The sequence below is a fragment of the Lepidochelys olivacea genome, assembly GCF_965140295.1.
Source record: "Lepidochelys olivacea isolate rLepOli2 genome assembly, chromosome: 4".
In the NCBI taxonomy this organism is placed as follows: domain Eukaryota; kingdom Metazoa; phylum Chordata; order Testudines; family Cheloniidae; genus Lepidochelys; species Lepidochelys olivacea.
The window spans coordinates 133,810,929-133,831,984 of NC_140414.1; the positions used below are offsets into that span (position 1 = coordinate 133,810,929).

Consider the following 21,056-nt stretch of genomic DNA (forward strand, 5'->3'; position numbering starts at 1 on the left):
ATTTGTATAAATTGTTAGACTGATGACGTTTCAGAGAAATATCAAATGTGTTTGTTCTAATCCATGGTTCAGCCAGAATGAGCATTCAGAAGTTCAAAATTGTAGCTGAAAGGGGCACTTGTTTCAAAATATAGCTTGAAAAGGGCACTCCAATGACTGAAATCTGATGAAGACTGTTGACCTTTTGGTGACCTCTGATGGAAAGGTCAAAGTTCACATTTTGAGTTTTCTAGTATTCAGGATCACAGAATGAATTTATGTAACAAATCCCAATTTGTTGCTGCCTACAGGAACACTGAAATTAACTGTATCACTTATTAAGAGCCCAGTACTGTGTGGTGCTGACCATCCTTTATTTCCATTGTCTTCAGTGGGACAGGAGGGAGCTCAACACCTCTCAGGGTCATACTCTAACAGTATCCATATTATTACTATTATTATTTAATAATGTGCTATGATGCTTTACAAGCAAAAAATATTTCTCTCAAAATGTTTAAAAACTAAATTCACACACAACACAATATTAGGATGGAGTTAATGTTACATATGAAGTTTATATCTTAATGTAACTCAGTATTTCCATTTTAAAAAAACAAAGGCTTAAAATAAAGAAAATTACCAGGTGATTTGCTGAACAGTTCAATAATTGTTTCACGCTTTAAATTCAGATTTCTGGGCATACTAACAACTGTCACTCTGCACCACTAAATTATTCTGTTATTCAAAATATGTATTTTTTCACATCTGTCATCTACCATACCCTGATGCTAAACAAGTATTTACATCAGACCATTTCAGGGTATGGAGGAAAGGAAGAAAGAGGGAGAGATGATAGAAACCTCAGGAAAAGGGAGTAAATTACTGATCTCAAAAAAGCATTTCTCTCAATAAAAACAGAATTTCTGTTTCATATATTTCTTGGTTTCTTGAAAGACACAAAGGTCCGCTATGAGAGCAGGGTGAAGATTAGAGGTGTAATATATGAGGGGAAGATTTTAGAGCAGATAGTGAGGGAGGAGCAACAGAATTGGAGGAGAGCCAGTATTTGGGATGTTAATAATAAACAGTGGGTAAACATTACCAGTCTTTACCCATTTTCCTGTTGTTCCCCATACACTAATATAGGAAAAACCTCTCAAACCAGAAAAAAGTTTCAAATCTAGTAGTTTTCAACTGTAATGACTGAAAATAATTCTTCTGCAGTTCTTCTCTTGAGCAGATCACTTTACATAGTCTAAGAATTTTCATTCCCATTTTACAGGTAACAAAGCTAAAGTACAGAATTTAAGTGCCTTGTTCAAGACCGCAATAATTGGTGTATGAACTGGTATTAGAACTCTGCATTCCTGATACTTCATCTCATGCTCAAAATGCTGGGCCACAAACCCCCAAGGTTGCTACTTTGGAGGACACCGGGCTGCCGATGGGATGGGACGGGAACAAATGGGGCAACTACCCACGGACCCGGATGATTTAAAAAGGCCTAGGGCTCCTGGCTGCTGGTACTGCGGCAGCAGCAGCAGCAGCGGCGGCTGGGAGTCCTGGCCCTTTTAAATTGCCCAGGCAGGCTGCAAGGCTCCTAAGTGCGTGCGGGGCGGTACTGGCAGCCGCGAAAGCAGCTGGGCGGGCATGTAGAAGCCCTGGCTGTGCCCGAAGAGTGCACCCAGCAGTGCAGCCAGCAGCAGCTCCCTGGGCACCAGCCAGCACAGGCGCAGAACCGCCCAAATGTCAGGCGGACCTTTCTCGGGGGCCCATTGATTGTTCTGCCCTGGGCAGAGCCGTCCCTAGGGTAAGGCGAATCAGGGTGACCTCTCTGGGCCCCAAGGATACGTCGCTTCCGCCCTGGGCCTCGCACCCCCCCCTAGGGATGGCCCTGGCCCTGGGGCCTGCAATTGCTGTTGGCAGGCCTGAGAGGACCGGTAGGATAGTGAAGTAGTGGGGGCTTCACACCTCCTGGAAAATATTCCATATTTACTGATCATGTCCCAAGGCTTTTTTTAAAGCATCAAATGCAATGTGCGGTTAGAAAACTCATTACGTTTGTTCAGAGATTGTTAATATATATGACAGAACAGCACACCGGAATTTTCTGTTTCAGTTTTTTACCCCATGTTCACTAACCATCATGGATCACTACTGCTGGGAAGACAGGCAGTCAGCATGTTTAAACATTGATTTCTGAGTTGCGTGTTATTGTAAATGTTGAGTTTTCTTACCAGTATAGAGAACAAAGTCTTGTCTAAACAATGACTGTGTGGAGTTAAACAGCATGTTTTTGCCAAAGGCAGTGTTTTATTCAAACCAAGTAATATGGAATGTGTGATAACTGGGACCTAGAGTCCTTGCATCCAGTTGGGGAGACTCAGTTCAGTCACACTCAGATGTAAAAATGATTTTAAGCAATTGCTCATTAAACAAATCTGTAACAACTTGCATTGCTCTTATTCATAGTAACTGTCTAATTTCTTTATGCAGTGAAATATGCTTTTTAGGTGGTCTCTGCTCTCATGAAATCATCCCAAAGTGTTCCCAAAGGTACAAAATATAATGCTGCTCTACCTGTATTCGACCACAATCTCCTCCATTAAACTGCCAGTTTTTCTCCGTCCCTGGAGTAGGGGATTTCACTGAATATAATTTGTGGTGGGTTAACTTAAAATACTTTGGGTTTGGTTATCCAAAGATTCTTTCAGAACATTACCTGAATCTCTGAGCTTCCCTCTCTCCTATTTGAGCCATTCAGCATTCTTCCCTTGTCTCCCGTCTCTTCTTCCATATGCAAAAGGCTACATTGCTCACATTCTTATGTTCCAGGCTCATGCAATATCCTCTTCCTTCATTGTTGCAGTGCACCGTCCTTCCAACCTGTTCTATAGACCTGCAACCTGTCGCTTCTCTCCCAATTCCAAGATCCCCCTTCCCATTCGGTTCTGTTTGCCATTAATATCCCTTTTGTGGCATACATGACACTTCTGAGTCATCTTTTACCATCTACTTTCACAATGTGTCTTGTGTACCCGTTAAAAGAATTACAGAGTCAAACAGATCCCTAGTGCTTTTGGGGTGCCTAGAACTCCCTGAACTTAACTTTTTACTCTTTTTGGGCTTCCCAATCACTGTGTTACAGTTTACAGCTCAGAGTGCTTTTTGTAGTGCCAAACGGAAGCCCTCAGAGCATGTAAGATATGAAACTAGAAAAACAATCTAGGCCAAGCAAAAAGAGAAGGAAATTAAGTCATCCCCACAAATTTTCAGGCCACAGAGGGGAAGGTGGGAGGGCAGCAGTAAGGACTGATTTATCACATCGTCAGAACAAAGTTTATATTCTGGACTGGGGTTCAGGTTTCAGTTCAAACTGAACTTCCTCACTTTCTTTTAACTATGCATTATCATATGTCTTGCTACCTAGATAGGCTACTAAATATTGGATTTTTTGAGTAAGTGGACTGCTGTGCTGAAAATTAAATAACCAAATCGCCTCTGATTTTCCTTATAATGTATGCACATAATTAACAATAAAGTTAAAAAGAGTTGTATGCTGTCTTGGAAAGGAGACTTTTATTATGTCACGTAGCATACAATCCAAGCATCAAAATCCTACTGAATTCAATTGGAAAGCAACTGTTGCATCTCATTGCTCCAGTCAAAAGCACAAAATAAAGTCACTTACAAAAAATGTTACATTTCCATATTTCTGGTTTAATGTAAAAACTCAAGAAGTTTAAAAGGTTAACATTCAGTTGAATTCCATTTTTATAGGACTCAGAAATATGTAATGATTATTTTCAATGTAGAAATTTTAAAAAACAAGGTTTCTTATTATAAGTTGAGCTAAAATTATCCTAAGGGAGAGCTTTCATTGTGGAGCAAACATTTCAAAAATATACAATAAAAAATAGATGTGAATATTATTCTACTGTGTCAAAGAATCATAGAAGACTAGGGTTGGTGGAGACCTCAGGAGGTCATCTAGTCCAATCCCCTGCTCAAAGCAGGACCAACGCAAACTAAATCATCCTAGCCAGGGCTTTGTCAAGCTAGGCCTTAAAAACCTCTAAAGATGGAGATTCTGCCACCTCCCTAAGTAACCCATTCCAGTGCTTCCTCCTCCTCCTAGTGAAATAATTTTTACTAATATCCAATCTAGACCTCCCCCACTGCAGCTTGAGACTATTGCTCCTTTTTCTGTCATCTGCAACCACTGAGAACAGCCGACCTCCATCTCCTTTGGAACCCCCTTCAGGTAGTTGAAGGCTGCTATCAAATCTCCCCTCACTCTTCTCTTTTGCAGACTAAATAAGCCCAGTTCCCTCAGCCTCTCCTCATAAGTCATGTCCTCCACCCCCCACCCACCGATCATTTTCTTTGGCCTCCGCTGGACTCTCTCCAATTTGTCCACATCCTTTCTGTAGTGGAAGGCCCAAAACTGGATGCAGAACTCTAGGTGTGACCTCACCAGTGCTGAATAGAGGGGAATAATCACTTCCCTCAATCTGCTGGCAATGCTCCTACTAATGCAGCCCAGATATGCAGTTAGCCTTCTTGGCAACAAGGGCACACTGTTGACTCATATCCAGCTTCTTATCCAATGTACTTCCCAGGCCCTTTTCCGCAGAACTGCCGCTTAGCCAGTCGGTCCCCAGCCTGTAGCGCTGCATGGGATTCTTCCGTCCTAAGTACAGAACTCTTCACTTTTCCTTGTTGAACCTCATCAGATTTCTTTTGACTCAATCCTCCAATTTGTCTAGGTCAAATCTGGACCCTATCCCTACCCTCCAGGGTATCTACTTCGTCTCTCTCCCCCCACACCTCCCAGCCCTCCTTGGTGCCATACATGAACTTTCAGAGGGTGAAATCCATCCCATCATCAAGATCATTAATGAAGATGTTGAACAAAACCAGCCCTAGGACCGACCCCTGGGGCACTCCACTTGATACCGGCTGCTAACTAGACATAGAGCTGTTGATCCTGACAATCTAGCCAGCTTTCTGTCCACCTTATAGTCCATTCATCCAATCCATACTTCTTTAACTTGCTGGCAAGAATACTTTGGGAGACTGTATCAAAAGCTTTGGTAAAGTCAAGGTATATCATGCCACTGCTTTCCCCACATTCACAGAGCCATTAGTTATCTCATCATAGAAGGCAATCAGGTTGGTCAGGCATGACTTGCTCTTGGTGAATCCATGTTGACTGTTCCTGATCACCTTCCTTTCCTCCAAGTGCTTCAAAATGTATTTCTTGAGTACCTGCTCCATGATTTTTCTTTGATATGCTCTTTATCTTATATTTGTGTATGAATAAAAGCATTTTACTCCACCGCTAGCTTCTTCTTTTTGAAGCCATAATCTTGCATTTGTAACATCATTGTTGTTTACTTTAATATCACAGATACTGTAGTATAATTTTACTGCAGGATTAGAAACTAGAAGAATATGAGCTGAGTGGTAGCTGGCCCTTCTTTGAGCCATAAATACTTTAGAAATTAGCAAACAAGGAAAGCATAATGATTTTTAAAAATGGAGAAGGAAGAGTGGATTTATTTTGAAACATGACATGTTTAAAAGTTTTGTGTTAGTCCCTCAAGGGGAAATGAGCCTTTTGGCACCTTAAGGGTGAGAAAATAGCTTAGAGTGTTGGAAACCACCCTCCAACCCACAGGGAAGGCTTGGAGTCAGCCTTTTTGCTGTACAGTATTGGGGATCTTCCCCAATATTGCTGGGTGAATTTTCAGCTTGGATCTGATCCAAAGCCCACTGAAGTTCATGAGAGCCTTTGAATTAACTTAGTTGGGCTTTGGCTCAGGCCCCTAATGAAAGATTTTTAACAATTATAGAAAAGTTTAGTAAATCTAGTCAGATTAGACAAAAAGGTGTTAGGTGGTGTATCCCAACAGCAAGTCACCCCTAAATTCCAGCCACAGTCACATTTACATGTGCTAACATTGCAGATCTTGTGAAACACTGTGCATCAGGGCAGGCTGCCAGTGTAAAAAGTCAAAACTCTTAAAGTGCTGCCATGCCCAAGAAGCAGTATATCAATCTTGCAGACAGCTTGGAGTCTGTAATATAGTTAGTTATCAGCAAGCATCTCACTGCTCCTTTCAGTACCATACTTGCAATGGATCACTAGTGCTTCAAAAATGCTGGTGATTATTATGATGATTTCTCTTTTTTGCATCTCTGTTTGTTTTTTTAAATATTTTTAAGACCATGCTCATTGTGTTGATATGTTACTGTCAGTGACATTCATGGCATAATGAATCTTCCAGTGAAGATGGTTTCAATCCAGCTTGCATTTCTAATAGATTGAGTTTAAATGTTAAATAATTCTAGATTTATTAATAGAAAACACAAGTGAATCCATGCATAGAAACTATGTAGTCTGAAAAGAACTTTCCTTAAAAACTGAGGGCTTTTTTTTTCTTTATTTTAAACACGATAAAATGTACGAAGAGAAAAGTGTACTAAGAGACTGATCTAAGATTGACTACAGTGATAAAGCAGTTGCATGTACTGTCAAGTAGTTCTGGGATTGAAGTAGTGGTTTAATTTAGGCAAACTGTTTTGGTGGTTTTTTGTTTTAAAAAAAAAAAGCTGCCATAGAAACAGAAAGTTTAAGTCTTTACTATATTGTAAACATGAGAGCATAAAGGCAGGTTTTCTTTTAATGTTATATATAGCATAATGTGTGTTGTGAGGGGTGTATACATGTGCATATAGTTTGCATTAAGTGTCACAGTTTTTAGGGCCTGAGTTAGTGCCACTAATCAACAGAAGTCAGTGAGCATTAGTTTGGATCCTTACAGCATAAAGTTATATCATTGGGCAAGTGCATTATTGGCAGTGAAAGACACTGCAGAGATCTATATTTGAGATCAACATTCAGATGTTAGTTTTTTATTGGAAAACTGAAACCATAAAAAGGCAACACGAACTAACAGGTTTTTCTGGTGATCGATCAGGTCCTGCTTGCATGGGTAGTGCTTCTTGATAGTTTTTGGAATGTTAATTTTATTCAGAGCTATTGCACCATTGTCCAGACATTGGATGTGGTTTAATTAGGTCGCAACTTTATTCTTAAATATCTGGAAGTACCCAGCAGATAAAAGTGTACAGTGCAGGTAACTCCATAATCATTTCAATAGACGCCCAAAGGGCTTCTGCCAGCTATCCCCCTTTCCCATCTTGGTCCCCAGCCAACCTGAAGAACCTATCCCCCTTCCCTGCCTCCCTCCCCCAGTTAAGGGGGATGAGGATTAAGGGGGAATATAAAGGGTGGTGTTGGCTCCCTGCCGCACCAGTCATAGGAGCCCCAAACACCCCTCCCCCCTCCCCCCCCCACACATACCCTGTTTCTGCTCCTTTAAAGAATACCTCCTTTAAATCATGTAAAGCAACTGTAATGGCCAGCAGAGTGACCTCACCGCACATTAAGTGGTGGGTGGGGGCTGTTTTCTGGAAAAGGTGTGTGCCCCTTTAAGGGCTAGAGAGTCAGAGGGTGACTTTCTGCTACAGCTGCAGACCAGCTCCATGTGGGGGTGCTGCTGAGCCCTTGCTGACTGTATTCTCTGTACGCTGGGTCTGATCCAAAGCCCATTGAAGCCAATGGGAATCTTTCTGCTGACTAAAATGAGGTTTGAATCAGGTGTCTGAACAGAATCCAGCAATATATGATCACCAGAAAAAGAAAAATAAGGGTTGAAGTTTATGTTACGTCCTGAGTGCTGCTTCCAACCTGGTTATTTGAGGCTTTTAGCACATTATGCTAAGACTGTTCGCTTTTTGTATAAATGGGAAGCATTAAGAGTTATCACCCCCCAAAAAATTACAAACTAAAGCTCTTATGGTGGTGAACAGCTGATGATACCCAGAATGGCTGTGATAGTTCAATGCTAAAATATAACTACAAATAATTAGGAAAACTAAGAGGAATTGTAGCCTTACGTAGTCAGCACTCAAGTTAATATTTGAAAAGCTCTGTAAAACATAAATGTCCACCACATCTGTGGCACAGAATCTGTTAAGGCCTGTGAGGACTTAACACATTTTGAAACTGGTGCAGTCATTATGGGGAAAAGTAGGAGGAGTTGAAAGACCTGGCTGCCCAGTTCCGATAGCAAACTGTATGAGCCAGAGCAAAGAGGAATGTCCCAATGACTTTGAAGCAGGCGGTTTGCTACAGCATCTAATGGACGTAAATTGGTTTGTCAGCCACGAAAGGGAAATAAATAAATAGATACTGACTTATAATAGAGGTCAGGTAACAGAAGGTCCTATGCTGACCTTTTATTAGAAAAAGCACAATGGCAGGATAAAATATCTGGTGGATGCAAGAATGACTGCAGATGGACATATACTTAATTGGTACCATTTGAGCCATTTCATTTTTTTTAATTCACTTTCATTTCTGGAACTGTGCTATTTTTATACATTTCTAGTTTACGGAGTTAAAAAAAAGCCCATGTTAGAGAGCAAGAGTGAGAAAATACTGCCACATTTGAGCTGATGTGAAATTCCAGTTTTCTATCTTACATATCTTACTGAAATTGACACTAGCTGATGGTTTTGTAATAAAATTACATCAGCTTGTCTTTGACTATTAGTGCTGCATGTTACGGTACCTAGAATAAGCTTCATTTTCTTTAGCTGAACATTACAGCATACACAAACCTCTTTACAGGAAATGCTGAAAAACAGTCAGAACATACTTTATACTATAGTATGCTGTGCTATACTAATCTATTTCTAAGGCACTAATCACCATAGTCCCCATGGTACTTTACAGATATGTTAGCAGACATGCTCTAGTTAAGTTAGTCAGCTGTATGCAGCATGTTTGATTTTTCTAAATGTTGTTTTTGGTTTTTTTGTTAAAGCCTTCTGTATTTATTTTGTATTATAATTTCATCTTTTGCATATTTTATATATAAAAGTAGAAAAAACATGTCTTCATTTTTAGTGCAATTTGCAACCTTTTAGCCTTCTTTATATGAACGTAAGTAACTTCAGTAATGTGTGAGCTCCTTCATTAAATGTATTTTCTACATGTATTTTCAAAGCATAAGAGCCTTCCTTAGTAAGTAGTCTTTTTCCATTAATAACAATACGGTTTGTAATGCACTTCAGATGAGCTTTATTCAGGTGAAATCCAACAACCATGAATAATTTTAATAACTTACATTAGCACAGGAGTTCTTTGTCTAAATATGGAGTTCTCCAGTTTGCTTTTTGAGAGCTCAATATTTTCCTCCTTAACCATGATTTTTAATGGTTTATTTTAATCATATGGTATACTAGGTGCATAGAGTTCTAACATCATCAAGAAAGTAAGTTAGTGTGAAATAATATACAGTAACTGGAGATCACCATCCTGCCAAGTCGTCCGTAGCTCTAGGAGAGTCCTGAACTTTAAAAATAAAATATAAAAAGATTAGTCACTTGCACACCTATTTGTTTCATTGATGCTACTACCATGTGGCTGATAAATAAATATGTGCACACACACACACAGAGATCACTATTTTAAACAAAGGGCCACATGTTCCGTAAAAAATGTCTCAAACTGTTTCCCAGCTCCCCAGCCAATCTCTTCCAAGTGCCATTCAATAGCCTGAATGGGCCCAGATATAATGCAGTGGTGTCCAACCTGTGCCTTCGAGGCTTTAAACTGTGCACAGGTATTGATTTGCGATCCTGAAAGTACTTGTACCATCAAAATCACAAGGACTCCTAATGAGCATATCCTTTTGCAGGATCAGGCCTGTGTTTTGTTCTCTGAATTTTATAGTGAAAAAAGACATGGCTTACCAAGATGCTTGAAAATATTTGGAGAAAAGTTTTTAAAAATGATTTTTTGTAATTATTACAGAGTCCTTCAGACCTGCAAAATTTTAATACATGATGAAACCCAAATGCAATGAAAAGGGGAAAAAATCAGATTACATAAAGCAAGGTTTGTTCTTTTTTTTTATTTTTTTTTTAAATTCTAGGTACTAAATGAAGCAGTGGGTGCACTGATGTATCACACTATCACTTTAACACGAGAAGACCTGGAGAAATTCAAAGCACTTCGAATAATTGTCCGAATTGGCAGTGGTTTTGATAACATTGACATCAAATCTGCTGGGGATTTAGGTATGATTATTAAAGACGCTGTTTTATTTGAACATGTTATAGTTGCCTCCAGAAATGTGATAGCATCTAAGTCTTTGCATCAACATTTGCTGTATAATTTGTGCTAACATAATATATAAACTGTATAATTTTCTCATCAGAGTGTTCAAAAATCATTATGGTGATATTAACATTAGTTAATTAACTGATAATGGATTTGTGACAGTATGGCAGTCTGTCCATTCAAGAAACATTTCAAGACTAAGAGCAGACTTTTTTTAAAACAGTAAACAGGAGACTTTCTGTCTGTTTATTTAAATTGCTACAGACTGTAATCCAGTTACAGTGTATAATTCTGTCAGTATTATGGCATACTATTTTGTTTTGAAAATAAACAAATAGCCCTAGCACCTGTGTTTGGACTGTAAGATCTAGTTCAGAAGCTTTTCCTGGTAGACAAATCAGGCACATCAGTTTTATCAAAGAATCAGTTGTAATTACATGAAAAATAAACTAAACCGCTGGAGAATTTTGGGGAGAGGATCTTCACTCTCCTATTATTCAAAAGCTGCAATCTGGTTTGAACTGTTGTTTGCTTCACAACAGTCAAAAACAAAGCTGTATTCTCAAAGTACAAGTTTCCAGTTTATTTCTTCAGTTTTTCTGAATAAACTGGGAACAAATTACCTGAAGATTTTCTTCCTGTCACTTTTGACTAAGTCCTGCAAACATTTACTACCTAGTGTAGTACTTATTGCAGTGTCCGTCCCACTGAAGTAGTGAGTGGTTGTAGTACTGAGTTGTTTATTAGTAAATAAGGGTGAGTCACCCAACACCAGTTTCCTTAGCTTCTATTTTTTACACGTTAGTTAAAATAGATTTTTTTCTAGTGTGACAAATGCCTCAGGAGCAGGTTAGATCTGAAGATGTTTAGGGGACTGTTCTCCCTTTGGTGCATACCTTGAACTCCAGTTTACATTAATAAGGTTAGACACATTCATTGTGATGAACGCAGACATGTTCATTTGTAAACTTACATCATAGAGGTGGGCCTGAAGCAAAATACCAGGTCCAAACCCTAACTCTGGTCTCAGAATTAAGACCCAGTCCTGCAGAAGGTTCCACTTGTGCAGAATCCTACTGAAGCAAATGGGACTCCAGGCAAGAATATGATCTGTACATACAGGCAGGTATCCTTGCTGGGTTACAAGTTCACAACTCAAACCTACCTCATAGCTGTCCAAACTTGAACATCCCAGACTTTGGGAACGTTTTGATTCAGATCTAAATGCTAAATGGCAACATTTCTGAGCATTCAAGTCTGAGGCTTTGATTAGACTCATTTAAGCTGGACAATTAGGATCCAAAGTATTGATCCTTGCCTATCTTTAATGAATAAAATTGTCCCCTCCCAATGAAATAACTGTCGGTTTTGCTTTTTAGTTAGTAAAATCTGGATGAAAGTTGAAAGTCTGATTTTATTTTTAAGCTCCATCTGGCTAGAGCTAGTGACTGGGATTCAACCACTGACTTACCATTACTTGCAAAATCACTTAACCTACCTGTCACCCAGTTTCTCCTCTGCAGAACTGGTATAAATAATACATACCTCATAGATAGAGGTGATGTGAGAGTTAATTATTGTTTGTAAAACACTTTCATCTGCTGATGAAATGTGCTGTGGAAGTAGGTTTTGTGGTAGTAGCAACAATGTTCAGAAGAAGCCAGGTATTTTATCAGAAGCCTACTTAGTGGAAATCACATGAGAATTTTTTCACTTTAGAAAAAAATATTTTTGTAGATACGGTTACAGCTGCGTTCTTTTCATGCTGTCATTTTTGGTTGATGTGTATTTCACAAAAAATGTGGAACCAGGAGTTTCCCATGCAAAAACCTGAAAATCTGACTTTTTCCACAAACTTGTGAGTTGCTGCTTATGTGCTGAGAAAAACCTGAGAGATGAGGATGTAATCAGGGAGGTAGGAATGAGCCTATAGAAGGCAAATAGGGCTGGGGCTTTGGGTGAAGCCAACTATTCTTGGGCTCTCTAAGGGGGTGTGTGTGTGTGGACCAGACCACTGAGATCAGTGGGGGGGAAAAGGTGTGTAGAAGAAATCACAGAAGCTATTCTGCCCCCCTCCCTCCCTAATAATATAGTGCTGTTTTCTCAGTAAGTGGGAAGGCCATACCCTTTTCCCTCTATGGTAAGTCTTGTGCTTGTCCACTTTCTCCTTGTTCTTGTCCTCCTCCTGCTGCTGCAAGTGGATAACCCCGCAGGGCAAGCTCCTTATTTCAGCTGCCTATATGTAGTAAACTATTTAGAGGTGGGAGAAGGGAAAAAGAAGCTCTAGAACGTAGGTGAAAGGTTACGTGACCCTTCTCCCTACAGTCTTCTAGGGACAACTATACGATGAGCAAGAAAAGCTCCAACAAGCTGCAAGGTGAGTGGAAATTCCTTGTTTCTTTCTCCAGACATGTAATGAAACATTTCTAACTCTGTAGAAAGCAGCGTTTGGTAGATGCTGGGAATTAAAATATGTGTTTATGACTTTTAATATTGTCCCATGCAATTTGTATTTTTGTTCCATGAAAATGGCACTTCTTTCTTGTATAACCAAATACAGCCATTTAATATGATAGGTTTAACATAATTTTACCCTCCAGTTAAACAAGGATACTCATTTTGCCTCTTTCTTTTTTCTTTTACAATGTTGGGATTCATACTACAGTTCATGCTAATAGGATGCCAAGAATGATATGCCAGCAAAGGAAGCTGTTTTATCTTAGTAAATCTAAGAGCAGTGACTCAGCAGATGATTCCGCACAGCAAAGAAAAATAGTTATGCAGCCTCCCTATATCGATTTTTTTATTGATCTCAAAAGTCAATAAAGGTGCAAGCCAGCAGAATAAAGAAATTTGGATTCACACTGTAGATAAATAGGTTTGAGATGATAATTTATCAAATTACTGACATTGTTCCTATTATTGAAGAGAATACTGTTCTGTCTCTCTTGCTTCATAAGATGTGAAGTTCATAATATTAAAGCTAGGTTGTCGTTATTCTCTCAGGCCAAAGTGAATGGTCAGCTGCCTCCTTTGTTAGCTGAAGCAGCTTATTTAATTTTTATTTATGTACAAATATCCACAGTGAAAAATGCCCTACTAGTTGATGAAGAAAAAAGTACATATTCATCTCCATTAAAAGGTATGACAGGAATCATCAGCAGTCTGAACACAAACTTTGTCAGGAGTCAGAGCTGGTAAATAGAGAGGGAGCAGACAGTACATGGAACTGAGAAGAGGCAACATTTAAGCAGGACAAAAGCTTTTTAAAGTAAACAACAACAACATTCGCTAGGGTTATTTCAGAAAAAAGGGTTTTCTTAACTGTGAAGCATATATTGAGTACTGCAAGGAAATTATTGTTCAGAAAACTACTACAAGGTGGCAAACGTGTCCATAGTGGCAAAGCCAACTCACCTGGGGTCTATTCCATTTTTGGGAATAACTGCCATTCACTACAAAGATTTTGGATTCAATCTCTGGTGCCCAATCCAACTTCTGTTGAAGTTAGCATGATTTTCTCTATTACTTTCTCTCACCTTCTTGCCTCCATGCCTTGCTCACTACAGACCAGCTATTGTCAGGTGCTTAGCACCATAAACTCCTATTATCTTCAAACACCTTGTAGGAGCAGACTCAACACCTCAATATGAAGATTTAGGTAGGGTGTGTCTTTACTGGTTAGCTTGGGGGCTGCGGGTCAGGGCTTCTGTTTCTGTTCACAGCAATTCTACTGACTAGTTGTGCAATCTTGAGCAAGCCATTTTTAAGCTCTCTCTCACTTTACCCATGTATGAAGTGGATATAATCATACCTGCCCCAGGGGGGCCTGGCGAGCGTTCACTAATATTTCGAAAACCGTTTGAGATCATCATTAGTTTATATAAACAGAGCTTTCTTGTATAAAAGGGCTTGACAAAGCCCTGGCTGGGATGATTTAGTAGGAGTTGGTCCTGCTTTGAGCAGGGGGTTGGACTAGATGACCACCTGAGGTCTCTTCCAACCCTAACCTTCTATGATTCTAACTAATGCGGTTTAACTCTAAGAACCAGCACAAACCTCACTTCTTTTGTTGCCAGTGCAAGGCACAAGTCTTGACTTTGCCTTGGCTAATATAAACACAGAGCACATTATATAGCTAATAAAATATCTCCAGCAAAAATATATTGAGAAGCCATAAGTAAACATATAGTCCTGGTTTTCCATACACTAATACGTGAATTAGTCCCATTGAGCTTAATGAGACTACTCATGGGCATAACTATTTGTAAGATCAGGCCTTAGTATGGATTTCTCAGTATGAAAAGAACATAAGAATGGTCATAATGGGTCAGACCAATGGTCCACCTAGCCCAATATCCTGTCTTCCAACAGTGGGCACTACGAGGTGCCCCAGAGGGAATGAACAGAACAGGTAATCATCAGATGATCCATCCCCTGTCACCCATTCCCAGCTTCTGGCAATGAGAGGCTAGGAACACCCAGAGCATGGGGTTGCGTCTGTGACCAACGTGGCAAATAGCTGTTAATGCACCTATCCTCCATGAATGTATCTAATTCTTTTTTGAACCCCATTATAGTTTTGGCGTTCACAACATCCACTAGCAATTAGTTCACAGGTTGATTGTGCGTTGTGTGAAGAAGTACTTCCTTTATTTGTTTTAAACCTGCTGCCTATTAATTTCATGGGTTGACCCCTCATTTTTGTTATGTGAAGGAATAAATAGCATTTCCTTATTTGCTTTCTCCTCACCGTTCACAACTTTATAGGCCTCTATCATAGCCCATCTTAGTTGTCTCTTGTCCAAGTTGAAAAGTCCCAGTCTTTTTAATCTCTCCTCATAAAACTGCATGAAGTATTCCAAGTTTGGGCATACCATGGATTTATATAGTGGTATTGTGATATTTTCTGTTTTATCTATCCTTTTCCTAATGGTTCCTAACATTCTGTTAGCTTTTTTGGACTGCCACCACCTATTGAGAGGACGTTTTCAGAAAACTATCCACAATGACTCAAAAATCTTTTTTTTTTTTTTTTTTTTTTTTAGGGTCAGCTAAATTAGACCCTATCATTTTCTATGTATAGTTGGGATTATGTTTTCCAATATGCATTATTTTGCATTTATCAACACTGAATTTCTTCTGCCATTTTGTTACCAGTCACCCAGTTTTGTGAGATCCATTTGTAACTCTTTGCAATCTGCTTTGGACTTAACTTGCTTGAGTAGTTTTTATTGTCTGCAAATTTTGCTACCTCACTGTTTACCCCTTTTTCCAGCTCATTGATGAATATATTGAACATCGCTGGTCCCAGTACAGATCCCTGGGGGACACCACTATTTACCTCTCTCTCCATTCCGAAAACTGAACATGTATTTCTCCCTTTTTTCCTACCTTTTTTTTTTTAACCAGTTACTGACCCTTGAGAAGATCTTCCCTCTTATCCCATGACAGCTTACTTTGCTTAAAAGCCTTTGATGAGGGACCATGTCAAAAGCTTTCTGAAAGTCCAAGTACACTATATCAACTGGATCACCTTTGTCCACATGTTTGTTGATACCCTCAAAGAATTTTTATAAATCGGTGAGATGTGATTTCCCGTTACAAAAGCCATGTTGACTTTTCCCCAGGAAATCGTGTTCATCTATTTGTCCGATAATTCTGTTGTTTACAATATAGAGTCAACCAATTTGCAAGGTACTGAAGTTAGACTTACCAGCCTGTAATTGCCAGGATTGCTTCTGGAGCCTTTTTAAAAAAAATTGGTGTCACATTAGATATCCTCCAGTCATCTGGTACAGAAGCTGATTTACATACCACAGTTAGTTAGTTAATAGTTTCGTATTTGAGTTCCTTCAAAACTCTTGGGTGAATATCGTCTGGTCCTGGTGACTTATTGCTGTTTAATTTATCAATTTGTTCCAAAACCACCTCTAATGACACCTCAGTCTGGGACAGTTCCTCAGATTTGTCACCTAAAATGAATGGCTCAGGTGTGGAAATCTTCCTCACATCTTCTGCAGTGAAGACTAATGCAAAGAATTCATTTAGCTTCTCCGCAACAGCCATATTTACTTTGAGTGCTCCTTTAGCACCTTGATCATCCAGTGGTCCCATTGATTCATTGGCAAGATTCCTGCTTCTGTTGTGCTTTAAAAAAAAATTGCTGTTAGTTTTTGAGTCTTTGGATAGTTGCTCTTCAGATTGTTTTTTGCCCTGCCTAATTATACTTCTACACTTGACTTGCCAGAGGTTTATGCTTCCTTCTATTTTCCTCAGTAGAATTTCACTTCCCATTTTAAAGGATGTCTTTTTGCCTCTGATCACTTCATTTACTCTGTTGTTTATCCATGGTGGCAGTTTTTTTAGTCCCCTTGCAATCTTTTAATTTGGGGTGTTCATTTAGTTGAGCTTCTATTATGGTGTTTTTACAAAGTTTCCCTGCAGCTTGCAAGCATTTCACTTTTGGAACTGTTCCTTTTAATTTCCATTTAACTAGCCTCCTTAAAAAAATATTAAAAATCATACATTTAACAAATAGCTTTGATAATGGAAATAGATTACAAAGCTGCACTTGCGTTCTGGCATGCATTAGCCAGATGCTCCACTGTTTGCACAGAGATGTTTACATTCAAAGAATTTTTGTTTTTGTGAAAACTTTTGAAATGTCATAAATATGTTTCTATTAATAGTGGTTTTGGGGCCTGAACTACCAGACAATATCTCTTCTGTAACTTTCCTTTTGGAATTTTTTTCGTGCATTACTCCTGTGAAGTTTAAAACATATTGAAGTCCTGCCACTGTCATTCAAGCCATGAACTCTGATGTTTATACAAACAGCATGTGAAAATATCTGTGGATTGTAAAATTAAATCTACAATATCCTTGACTCTAGAATAATTTACTCGTTAACTTCTAGGGTGACTTTTGAGTGAGGGGAAAAAAGAGTGTGTGACATATTCAGTAAATGTATAATCTTCTTTTTCTTTCAGGAATCGCAGTATGTAATGTGCCAGCTGCATCAGTAGAAGAGACAGCAGATTCTACAATGTGCCACATCCTGAACCTTTACAGGCGAACCACTTGGCTTCACCAGGCCTTGCGAGAAGGCACAAGAGTACAGAGTGTTGAGCAGATTCGGGAAGTTGCTTCTGGAGCTGCCAGGATTAGAGGGGAGACCTTGGGCATTATTGGATTAGGTATGTTGACTCTGAGTAGACAATTGGTTTTCAGTTTTTTTACCCATTGTGATAGAATTATGGAAATTGAAAATGGAAGAGTCATGGAAGCCATCCCCTGCAGTGCTTAGATCATATTTGCTTTGTCCAAGCTTGTATGCTGAATAAGCAATACCCGTGCTAAATACAAATGTCCCCAACTGATGGGGCTTTCTCTATTTACCTTAGAAGACTACTTCAAAATCTAATAGTTTTCTCCTGATAGTTTTAATCTTTCTCTTCTTAATTTCATCCCATTACTTCTAATTACACTCCATTGTATCATGGTGAATAGTACTTCTCCATCCTTGGTGTTTATAACTCTCAAATATTTATAGGTAGTTACCTTGTTCCCCTTCCTAAATCATCGCTTAATATTTCTACCCAGTCAGTCCATCCAACAACTTATCTAATTTTGTTGTTGTTCTACCCTGAATTTCTCTACATCTTTCTGAGAATTAGACACACAGGTGCTGCAGAATCATATAAAGAGGGAGTATCACTTCCCTGTTCCATCATAGAGGCCCTTGACTAATTAGTCCAATATCAGATTAGCCTTATTTGGTGCTGTTTTACATTGCATAATCCTATTTAACTTGCTGTTCAATGCTTATTTCACCATTTCTACTTTTCCCATATTTTTCCCTCCTACTGTTGTTTTTAACGTACCAGAAAGGGTCCCTCAAGATTCATAAAATATTTTTATTAGTGAATTGGATAATGGAGTGCAGAGTATGCTTATAAAAATGACACAATGAGCAAATGACACAAAGTTCGGAGGGGTTGCAAGCTCTTTGGAGGACAGGATTAGGATTCAAAGTGACCTTGACAAATTAGAAAATTGGTCTGAAATCAACAAGGTGAAATTCATCGAAGACAAGTGCAGAGTACTACACCGAGGAAGGAAAAATTAAATATGCAGCTACAAAATGGGGAATAACTGGCTAGGTGTAATACTGCTGAAAAGGGATCTGGGGGTTCTAGTAGATCACAAATTGAATTTGAGTCAACAATGTGATGCAGTTGCGACAAAGGCTAATATCATTGAGGGGTATTAACAGAAACATCGTATGTAAGACATGGGAGGAATTATCCTGCTCCGCTTGGCACTGGTGAGGCCCCAGGTGGAGTACTGTGTCCCGTTCTGGGTACCACACTTTAGGAAGGATGTGGACAAACTGCGGAGAGGAGAGCAACAAAATGATAAAAGGTTTAGGAAACCTGACTTGTGAGGAAAGATTTAAAAAAACAGGGTGTGTTTAGTCTTGAGAAAAGAAAATTGAGGCGGGACCTGATAAGTCTTCAAATATGTTGCAGGCTTTTATAAAGAGAACGCTGATTATGTTCTCCATGTCCACTGACGGTAGGACAAGAAGTAAGTGACTTAATCTGCTGCAAAGTAGATTTAGGTTAAATATTAAGAAAATCTGTCTAACTATAAGGATAGTTAAGTTCTTGAATAGGCTTCTAAAGGAGGTTGTGGAATCCTCATAATTGGGGTTAAAAAAAACAAGTTGGACAAACACCTGCAAGGGATGGTCTAAGTTTACTTGGTCCTACCTCAACGCAGAGTCTGGATTTGATGACCTGCCAAGGTTCCTTCCAGCCCTACATTTCTATGAAAGAGTGATCTGTCTCTAATTTTAGATTAAAATATATTTGCAATCTTGTTCACCAGCATATTGGCCTTAGGGTACCCTGTGTTCTGCAGAAGATGCCACTTTTCATAGCTGTCAGTTCCAGTCCTAGTTGATTTTGTCTCCTCTTTGGTTTTGTTTCAGTTTATTACTGAAATGTGTTGACATCACAACTGCTGAATCATGAAAGGCTGCTATAGAAAATGCTGTGCATGTAAAATAAAGTAGTCCCAACTTCTCCTACTTCCATGTCACCTTGATGCCATTGCTAAATCCTGCTGAAGTTGCTCTCTACATCTCCAAAATGTCTTTGCCACTTTCGTCCATATTCATCCCTGGCCTCAACCACTGCAATATATTTCCACTATCATCATCTTAGCTCAACCTTCAGTCATTCTAAAGTTGTCCTTTATGGATAATACAATGTGTCTGCCACATTAACCATGTCTGGGGTCTCTTAACATCCTTTCACTGACTTCTTCTTGCCTTCTTCACAAGAAATGCCCTTCCTTATTCTCACTTCCAAAGAACTCTTAAGACTAGCTCCTTCTTTTGGCTCTCCACATAGTCAGTCCTTCCAAAGCCCTAACTAATCACTTCCACACCCTTTGGTCTAGCCAAGCTGCATCACTCACTGGCCTTTTCATTTCCTTCACCCACTCTCTTTTCTCTATGCCTTCTTTCATACAAATTCCCTACTTCTGACACCTCCACTCTCACTTGATTTGCTGAGCCTCCTGCTGCTCATCCTTCATGTCCCTCTTTTAAAGTCGCTTCTTCCCCAAGGCCTAATAACCAGTCTCCACCCTTCCTCAGCTTGTAGTAATAATGAGAATGAGAGAAGTAAAACAAGCAAAAAGTTCACTGATCAACACTGTTTTCCTCAAAGAAAAGGAGTACTTGTGGCACCTTAGAGACTAACCAATTTATTTGAGCATAAGCTTTTGTGAGCTACAGCTCACTTCATTGGATGCATTCAGTGAAAAATACAGTGGGGAGATTTATATACATAGAGAACATGAAACAATGGGTGTAACCATACACACTGTAACCAGAGTGATCACTTAAGGTGAGCTATTACCAGCAGGAGAGCAGGGGCGGGGAAAAAACCTTTTGTAGTGATGATCAAGGTGGGCCATTTCCAGCAGTTGACAAGAAGTCTGAGGAACAGTGGGGGGGGGGGGGGGGAATAAACATGGGGAAATAGTTTTACTTTGTGTAATGACCCATCCACTCCCAGTCTCTATTCAAGCCTAAGTTAACTGTATCCAGTTTAAATTAATTCCAATTCAGCAGTCTCTCGTTGGAGTCTGTTTTTGAAGTTTTTTTGTTGAAGTATTGCCACTTTTTGGTCTGTAATCGAGTGACCAGAGAGATTGAAGTGTTCTCCGACTGGTTTTTGAACGTTATAATTCTTGACGTCTGATTTGTGTCCATTCTCCCTCCCCTTCTCCACTCTCCTGCTGGTAATAGCTCACCTTAAGTGATCACTCTGGTTACAGTGTGTATGGTAACACCCATTGTTTCATGTTCTCTATGTATATAAATCTCCCCACTGTATTTTCCACTGAATGCATCCAATGAAGTGAGCTGTAGCTCACGAAAGCTTATGCTCAAATAAATTGGTTAGTCTCTAAGGTGCCACAAGTACTCCTTTTCTGTTTGTGAATACAGACTAACACGGCTGCTACTCTGAAACTGTTTTGCTCAGTCACTTGCTTCTCTTGCATCCCATCTCTCATCTGCTTGTTTGTTCAGACTGTAATTTTCTCAGGCCTGGATTTTTGTTTCTCTGTATCATTAGAAAGTGTGTAACATCTTTTGAATGCTACATAAATAATACCATATATTCCAAGCTTTCTGTGTTACCTTATTTCTTTACCCAGAGACCAACTGGCAATCATTACAGATTCTAGAGTAGTCATATATAGTGTCATATAATATACACTATATTATTGTGTGTGTGCACATGCGATATCCCAAGTGAGCTGTTACATTCTGCATCAGCTTCAGTCTCTGAAT

The 21,056-nt window shown here is 39.3% G+C and overlaps 1 protein-coding gene across 17 annotated transcripts in view; it reads left to right on the plus strand.

Moving 5' to 3' along the window:
• The window catches only part of CTBP1 (C-terminal binding protein 1), a 431,872-nt gene that overhangs the window by 384,652 nt on the left and 26,164 nt on the right, over positions 1–21,056 (plus strand). For all 17 annotated transcript variants that reach the window (XM_084626461.1, XM_084626458.1, XM_084626459.1 and 14 more), the window contains 2 exons: positions 9,993–10,137; positions 17,173–17,379. In XM_084626461.1, coding sequence (XP_084482587.1) covers positions 9,993–10,137; positions 17,173–17,379 — 352 coding nt within the window. The remainder of the gene's footprint in view (positions 1–9,992; positions 10,138–17,172; positions 17,380–21,056) is intronic.